General features: G+C 60.5%; 2 protein-coding genes across 2 annotated transcripts; both read right to left on the reverse strand.

The window, feature by feature from the left end:
• Nucleotides 1-3,370: 3,370 nt before the first annotated feature.
• On the reverse strand, nucleotides 3,371-6,653 carry MNEG_10721 (hypothetical protein; the record flags this gene model as incomplete). Its single annotated transcript, XM_014040806.1, has 10 exons — nucleotides 3,371-3,625; nucleotides 3,853-3,915; nucleotides 4,094-4,222; nucleotides 4,506-4,568; nucleotides 4,751-4,876; nucleotides 5,025-5,141; nucleotides 5,392-5,499; nucleotides 5,799-6,062; nucleotides 6,335-6,453; nucleotides 6,635-6,653. 10 exons carry the CDS (start codon nucleotides 6,651-6,653, stop codon nucleotides 3,371-3,373), a joined length of 1,263 nt encoding a protein of 420 aa, XP_013896260.1.
• A 1,036-nt stretch (nucleotides 6,654-7,689) lies between these two features.
• On the reverse strand, nucleotides 7,690-8,259 carry MNEG_10722 (hypothetical protein; the record flags this gene model as incomplete). The annotated part of the gene is made up of 2 exons (XM_014040807.1): nucleotides 7,690-7,812; nucleotides 8,194-8,259. The coding sequence occupies 2 exons, from the start codon at nucleotides 8,257-8,259 to the stop codon at nucleotides 7,690-7,692; spliced, it is 189 nt and encodes a 62-aa protein (XP_013896261.1).
• Nucleotides 8,260-8,554: the final 295 nt, after the last annotated feature.

Consider the following 8,554-nt stretch of genomic DNA (forward strand, 5'->3'; position numbering starts at 1 on the left):
CCACACACCCCCGCCCCCTGTCCATCCTCGTCAGGTGCACCTCATTGACTCTCGCCGCTGGGGCTCCTCAGACATCCTGCTGTGCCAGCCGCCACCGCCCCCCGAGGAAAGCGGGGAGGCGCCCCTGGGGGACGACCCCAGTGACATCAGCGGCATCGCCTTCACGCCCTCGGTGAGGCGGGACAATCCGATGTTCTGATGTTTTCCTTTGACTTGGTTATGATTTTTGCAGCGGGCGGTGGATAGGAGCGGTCAGGGCGTTTGTGCGCTCGTGGAGAGGGATTCACGTCACGTCACGGCTGATTGTTTGGCTGGGTTGCGGCTCGCAGGTTCGGCCGGGGAGGGGTGTGTGGGTGACGCTGGGTATTGTGGGCGGCGGAGACAGGTTGCCCTTGATGGGGCGCGAGCGGGCAAAGGCCATCAAATCATCTTCGAGTTTGGGACGTGCTGCCTGAGAGTAGAGCCAGGGTTTGGGGTGAGGACTGCACCCTCTCGACCACTACCCCCCCCCCCTTCACCCTGTGCTTTACTCATCTCACCCATCACCTTCTTTCGAAGCCGCCCTAGCAACCACCCTCATCGAGCCGCGCTCTCCCCCTCCCCCCGCCCCCGTCCCGCTGTCTCCAGGGCCGGCGGCTGTGGGTGGGGATGCGGGACGGCTGCATGGGGTGGGACGTGGACTGCAGCCGCCGCACGCGCTTCTCTACTGAAGATGTGGCGGCGCCCCGCTCGCCACAGCGGTGACCGCAGCGGTGAAGGTTCGGGAACCCAACTGCAACAGAATACAATGCATAGTTTATGCCGCTTAGCAGCGCGGCGGCGGCGCGCGACGCGCCGCCGTGGAGCAGCCGCCCCCAGCCGCCACCTGTCCAGGGGAAACGAGGCGCGCGACGCAGTCTGACGCAGCACGCAATGTGGAGCTGAATTTGCTGCCGCGGCGTTACAAAGCGCGGTCGTGCCGCTTCGTCGTGCCGCTTCGTCGTGCCTTTTCGAAGCAGCACGGGGACCACGCCCCTGACCTGGGCGTTGTGCGTCCAATTGCTGCTTTTGGCTGACGTGTGACCGGGGCAAGGCAGGCAGCCCGCCCAGCAGTGCCACCAGGGCTGCAATGGGGACAGCAGTTGTCGGGGATTTGATGCGCTCAACGGCACGACTGCGTCGCGTGCGTTTTGCTGCAGCTGCACGAACATCACACTTGTGCCACGTCGAAGCGCACCCTCATCCGTCTATGTCAACCTCTTCGGGGGCCCAACGGTCACAGTTGCTGGCTGCACCGCCAGTGGGCGTTGTACCTGCCATGCGCCTGTTGGGGTGTGTCACATCGGCCTTGGCTCGCCGGCTGGTAGGCCCGTGCGTCCTTGGTGTCTCATCCCTGCTCGTGCCTCTCTGTTTCATACATGTATAGGCGTAGGTTGAATCAGGCGTGCACGCCCTTCTTGCTGTCAGGAGAGATGTTTGTACGATGCTTTTACCCTCACACGTGCGCCAGGGCAGCTGGCGGAGCCCTAGCGGCTGGCGCCCTGTTAAGCCAGTAGGTCTCGCTGGCACGCCCCAAGGAGCTTGGCGTACATTCGGCGTTCTGCGCAACCGGTGGTTGCCAGTCTTTGGTGACGACCACCGTGTCCAGGATGCTGTTTCTTTCAGTACGCATTGGGCGGGGAGCTGCATATGTCAGCCCGCTTGACCCTGCGTTTGCGTGGTTTTCCTGTTCGTGCATTGGTGCGTTGCTGCGGCCGGCCCCTGACTCATACGCGCTTCCCTGCCCTCACCAGCCTCCATTCACCGACATGCGCTGGTGTCGGGGACGTTGTGCCTCAGCTTTGCCAAGATGCCCTCTGCACGCGCACGAGCAAACCTGTGCATCTTTGCCTCCTCTGCCATCTCATGTAATCCGTGCGCAAGCTGAGACTAGCGATTGGTCACACGGTGATGTTTGGAGAGGTTGGCCGCCACCGACGACACTGGACACAGCAAATGGCAAGCAGTACTGTAGTGTGCACGAATTGAATTGCGTACTGATGCCCAAATCCGCTCTACCGGTGCTTCTTGCTACACACCAACACCAGCACGTCCGGCGGCAACGCGGCCAAATCGGCGGCGTGGCTTGACTCCATGGTAACACCTCCGAAGTGTCCATGAAAGCAGCGCAACCAACTGCCCTGCGGGCACAGCACGCCAAAGTCATGGCTCATGGGCAGGTGCACCTGCGTGCCTGGATGCAACCGCGGTGGCATACGCCCGAGGCGCCAGCACCTATTTTTCATCGGCAACTGGCCTACATACACGTGCAGCCGCCAGTGTTGCATGCGGGCTGGTCATGGTGCTGCAAGTGATCGACGTTGACTACAGCGCTGTGTCACACTCCTCCGACCGCCTGCCGGGCACTACTGGTGGCACACGATTTTGTTTTGCGGGTGCTCAGCAATTGTGGTGGTTTGTGAAAGTGCTGGTTAGAACCGAGCATGCCGGGTTGCCAGCCCAGGAGGCTTTGGAGGTGCGCTAAACTGCAATGTGGCAGCCAAATAGGGCGCCAGTAGCGTACGAGCTGAATCAGGTTGTAACTGGTGAAGTTTACATTCGGGGGCGCACCCCAACACCAGAGCCGCACCAGGCTGTTTTGCTTGCTGACATATTGTGACAAACGCAGCATCGAGCTGGCCTCACGGTGCAATTCTTAGCTGGTGCGCGCGCGAGGGGGCACCTGCTTCAAACCTCAGCGGTTGACTGTCCCCCAACCTGCTACGCCTAGCACCGGCTGCCAAGTTCAAATCAACGAGTCAATACGGCTGTCTCAAGGAAACTTGTGGTCATCGCTGACACGTGCGCGCATGGTTGGCCGTCATTACCAGAGATGTGTGAAAGTTCATGGAAGATTGAAGCGAAGTGCCTGAAACGAGGACCGCGTGCTGTCACCCCTGGCACCCCCCCTCAGCGCCAAAGAAAATCTAACCTGGAAAAAACTCTAACCTGACAAAAAAAACTCTGGAGCAAGCAGCTGAACTACCTGAACACCGACAAACCCCTTTCCCACATGCGTGCATGCATGAGAGTGACACCCCCTGCTGTCATGACACGAGTGAAGCAAGCAGCTGAACAACATGAACGTCTGCTTGCCGCACCCAGCGCCCTGACAAAGATGACACCCTCGTAACACACATGCAGGAAAGCAGCTTGCTGCATCCAAGGCACCCAGCAGAATGAAAATGGCTCTGGGCCAGGAAAGACGGGATCTCCCACACACCCCCAAGAAAAGTTGCTGAAGCTACGTGCACACGTGTTGTGATGTGTACGCTGCCCTTTCCGCAGGACTCGCTGACATTCATCTCATCATCTACGTAGCCAAAAGAGGCGGCCGACTCGAACGCGGCGCTCAGTCACGCAGGCACAGGAGCCGCCCAAACACCTCCGCCCACGACTGCCGCGGCGGACGCATGGGCGCACAGGCCGGCGCGGCCCCCACGGCGCCAGACGTGCTGTCACGACGGCTGGCAGCGGCGCTGGGCGGGGCGGTGGCCTCAGGCGGCGTGCCGGGCGCGCCCCTGACACTGCTGCGGTTGCTGCTGGCGCTGCTGAGGCGCCTGCTGTTTGCATCCTCCACCTCGGCCCTCAGCCGGTCCACCTCGGCCTATGGGCAGTGGGAGGTGCAGCAAGAGGTTCAATCACGACTGGCTTCTCCACAGTCTTACAGTTGGCAAGAGGCGGAGGCGCTGCTCAGGGTGCTGAGCACAAGCAGGCGCCAAGCACAGGTTAGCTTACATTCTTCAAAGCTTGACGAGGCGGAGAGGGCACACAGCTCGTCCACCGCGCCGTACTGCGCTCCCACCCCCGGGTGCCTTGCCGTCGGCCCCTCACCTGGAGCTGGAAGGCACACGCGACTGCCCGATCGCGCGACTCCTCCTCCGCCTTGGCCTTGGCCTGCACAGGTGGACAGATGACAGCGTGATTATTCAGGGCTTGATTTCGCATGCATGATATCAGTGAGGCGCACAGAGTGGGGCTTGTGGAGCTTGCAGCAAGTCGTTGCTTGAGACCAGGACAGCCTGCAAAAGAGCAGCTTGCCGGAGTTCACCGCTACACAGCAGCACACCCCCACCTGGTACATCTTCATCTCCTCGCAGATGGTCTTCTCCGCGGCGTTGCGCTCCTCGGCGGCAGTCTCCTTGGCCGCCGCGGCGGCCTGCTGGGCGGCGACGTAGCGGTCCTTCTCCCTCCAGAGGGCAGCCTGGGCGGGGCCAGGATGGTGGAGGCGGGCAGGACAAGTTGGTTGCGTGTGAAGCGGCATTGATGTGCGTGCAGAATTCAAGCTTGATGCCGGGGGTTTTATCATATTGTAACTCCAGTTGTGAGGTGCGGCGTGGGGGTGCGTGGCTGTTGCGAAACAAAACAGTGAGGCACGCCGCCGCCCGCTTGTCGCGGCTAGCATCATACCAGACTTCAAAGGGTCAATGTTGTCAAATTTGCATGCAGCACCCATGTGTGCATTATTGCCCCAGCTGTGAGCTCACCTCGAGCAGCTTCGCCTTCTCCTCAGATGCCTCACGGATCGTTGACATCTTGTTGAACTCGGCCTGAGGTCGTGGGTGGAGAGGGGTGGCAGGCTGATCAGTCAAGAAATGAGATCATTGTGTGGGAGCTCAGCGTTGGGTGACAGCTCCCATGGCTTCGAACGATGAGGCTCAGCTCCACGCTCGTCAGGAACTTGAATCGTCCCGTGGATGCTTCTTGACAATATTGGAACCCCTCAACCCACCTCGAAGGAGGCCAGCTCGCGCTGCGCGTCCTGCGCGGCCTGCACGGCCTCCCTGCCCTTGTTGACAGCCTCGCGCAGGCCGGCCTCCAGCGCCACCACCTTCTCCTCCTCCTGCTCCAGCCTCGCCTGTGTTGAGCAATCAATTCATGGCGCGCGTGCTGTGAGCTAAACATATCACATTCGATAGAGGCTGTGCGGCTGCATGCATGCGCTGGCCTCCCGCTTCGCCCATGCGCCTGTGCAGCTCCCATAACCCAGCACACATTAAACCCACCTTGAACCCGGCCAGCTTCTGCTGCGCCGCCTGGAGGGCCGCCATGTTCCTCTCCACCACGGCCTGCAGGGCCGACGCCCTCGCAACCGCCTCGTCCTTCTCGTGGGCCAGCGCCGCCTGTGACAAGCGGCAGAGGGTGGGGGTTGCATCAGCGGCCGCGTCTCAGCAAATGTCGACCCTTACACCTGATGCGCCAAGAGTCAAGATCAAATGTGCGCTGCTCAGCAGCGCCAGCTCGCATGTGTTTGCTGGCGGCGCGCGGCTGGACATCATATCAAGGTCCCCTGCAAAGCTGCACCCTGGCCCACACCCATCCCCCAAAACCCACGAAGCGTGCGGCCAGAAACGGACCCGGCACCATCCTCACCTGGCTTGTGGCCAGCGCCACATCCTCCGCCTCCGCCCCTGGCCCCTGCTGCCACCCCACCACAACCCTGAGGGCCTTTGCCTCCCTGGTCATCAGCCGCAGCTGCGCCTGCGATGGTGGTCGGTAGGACAGAACGGTCTGGTGAGTTGTGGTTGTGGTCACAGCAGAGGCTGGGACAGGCTGGCTTGGAGCTGAGGGTGCAGGGGAGTGTGCAAAGCTGTCGGCACCGCCGGACTCCTGTGCGATACAACTGGAGGGCTTGAGGGCAGTGCTAGCCGTGATAATTCCATGCCCTGTCACCTCCCAACGCTCCAACAAGCCGCCCACAGGGCGGCGCGCGGGTAAGGCTCACCCGCCCCCCAAACAGCCCAGCCCCCCAAAGCCCCCCCAAAAGCCCCCGTAATCACCTCGTTGTCGGCGGACAGCGCGCTGATCCGCGCCTTGGACGCCTTCATTGCCCTGTGCTCCTGGCCCCAGATGCTTGCATTCTTCTCTGCTTTGCAGACATTGTCCTCCGCCGCCATCAGATCCTCCACTACTGACTTGTCATAACGGCGCCGCTGCTTGTTGTACTGCGCTATCTGCCCCTGCAGCTCCCCGACGCGCGCCCGCGCGTTCGCGGCGTCGCGGCGAGCCCATGCCACCTCGGACTTGAGCTTCTTGATCAGAAGCTGCGGCCCGGGTCGGCGGGGCGAAGGGGCGCAGCAGGTGACAGATGGTTGAAATTCAAAAACAGTGATAAGTTGCAAGCACATTGGGTCGTTGGGGCGGCTCAGAGTAGCCGCTCACAGACAAGCTGCAAGTGAGCCCTGCGTGCGCTGCCATTGACAATTACAAAATTGAACAGCCAAAAAGCGGCCCCAGGCCACTTCCAGCGGGCACATGGGCTTGGCATGGGCCCAACATCCCACACCCAGGCCAAAGCCACGATCTAGCAGCCAACCTCCGTGCGTGCCGCCCCGAGAGTGTTGACGGGGTACGAATCCTGCAGCTCCTGCTGCTGCTGCTCCCTGGTGTTGATGTTTGGCCACAACTGGTGGCTGGTTTGCTCAAACATGATACCTGTGGGCAGTAGGGGGTCGGCAGCAGCACATGGCACGCACATCAGGCCAATTATGCGCATCACTTGCAGGCAGAGCTGCATTGACCGCATTAAATATTATGTTACTTTTACTTTGCGTGATCATGGCGACATGCGTAGACCGCAGCGCAAAAGTCAATCGCGGATCAACGCAAAACGCACCTGGTCCTGTGTTGAACATAATTGTATGTATTGTACTTGTATGGATTGATGTTTGCTTGTGAAGTCAGCCTTGCTGATCGAACGTGCAGAGCAATTGTTTTGTGGCAAAACAATAGCGCGCGCTGCTTGCTTGCAAGCTTTCGCTGCTGCGATGGTCAATCTGCTTGGTCAACGCTGCTCATGATCACGAGCTTGTCGGCGCGTGTAGCGCATCGTACAAACAACAAATTGTTGCTGGAATACGTAGCCGAACCTGTGTTCGTACAGCCATGCAGGTTGCATATATTTCCTACACACAACACACGCTGCTTTCCCATGATCTTGAACCGAGAAATATTGTGCAACACTGGGGTCATTGTATCAATAAAAGGTGGCTACTGCGCCTGGGTACTGCCATCCCAGTGGCATCAGTGAAGTACGGGTGGATCCAAGGCTGCCGTCATCAGCCACACCAACTATTGGCCGCCGCAGCCAAGGTAGCCCATCACCTGAAACCTGAGTGATGGGCTGGAGAAGGGGCACTACAGGGACCTCGTGCACCGCCAAGCTTGGCATGGCATCTGTCCTGCTGAGCCCATTGAACAACGGACTAGATGAGTGATGTGTTGTGCATCGGCGCGGTGCCACTCTACCGTGTTGGTGCCACCACGCTTGATCTGCATCAACAGATTGTATGGGAGCTGCGATTGCACAAGCAGCGAGCCATACAACACACCACGGCCCAATCCCTTTGCTGATGTCACCTGCCCGTGCTGCTGCAGCACACTTTCCTGACAGTGTGGTGGCTGTTGTCCACAGGTGTACCGTAGTACACCCAAAAACGCTTTTGCTGCTTTGCTGCTTTGGGTTTGTTATCTTTTTGCTGCATTCATTGCATTCTTCCACAGCTTTGACCTTACATGGCAACAAGTCACGTCGGGACGGCAACAGACTAAATGCTGCACCACCAGTATGCATGGCATCAAACCAATGTACAGGCCACGTGACTCCGCCGGCTGCCAAGACTGGCCGCGCCAGCGACGACATTCCACGACCGGCCGCCGTGCCGCGCCGTGTCACCGCAGCGCTGACGCGAAGCGCTCCCGCACCTGCGCGATGGCGAGGCCCGCGGCGCTGCTGGGGGCCACGGCCGCCTGGATGCGCGAGAAGAGGTCGTTGTCCTTGATGCGCGCCGCCACCTGGGCGTGTGTGTGTGTATGTGCGCGCGCGCGCGTGTGTGCTTATGCCGTGTGCAAACACATGTGCTGGTGTGTGAGCAGGAAAAAGATTGTGTAAGCACACTGCACGCTTTTGCATGTGTGCGAGTGCAGCAGAAATTGACTCACTGCCGACGACAAACGCGGCGTGGGCGCCCTTACCAAGCGGACGCCCATCCTCTGCTTCCGGCTGCCTGGCTCATCCAGGTATTGGCCGTCCAACACTCCACATATCCTCCTTTCCCCCAAATAGCCCCGCTTCATAACCCCTCCTAGCTGCCCTGCACCCCGCCCCACCCCGCGTCCCACACGGCCCGGCGTGTGCACACGCGCTCACACACACACACACACACACGCACGCACCTCCGCCGCCTCCCTGGCGCAGTCTATCGCCGCAAACGCCTCCGCCTTTTTCGCGCTGTCGGGCATGCGTCCGATGAGCCTACCAGCAGGCGGGCGTGCATGCAGGCGGGAAGATGGCGTGTGCGCAGACGGCGTTGGGGGTTGGGGCCGTGGTTGGCATAGCAGGCAGCGTTTTGAAAGATTAGGGGAAGGGGGGCTGTCCAGAGGGTCGTGTGGAGGGGGCCGGATACGCCTAATTGATGGCAGCGACACAGCAAGCTTCAACATCGCCCCGATCCTTTTGGAACGGCGCTCGGCGCAACGCTGTGCCACGATAACTCAAGACCGCTGGAGCCAAATGCCACCGCAAACCCCGCACCTG

This window comes from Monoraphidium neglectum (genome assembly GCF_000611645.1).
Source record: "Monoraphidium neglectum strain SAG 48.87 unplaced genomic scaffold scaffold02433, whole genome shotgun sequence".
In the NCBI taxonomy this organism is placed as follows: domain Eukaryota; kingdom Viridiplantae; phylum Chlorophyta; class Chlorophyceae; order Sphaeropleales; family Selenastraceae; genus Monoraphidium; species Monoraphidium neglectum.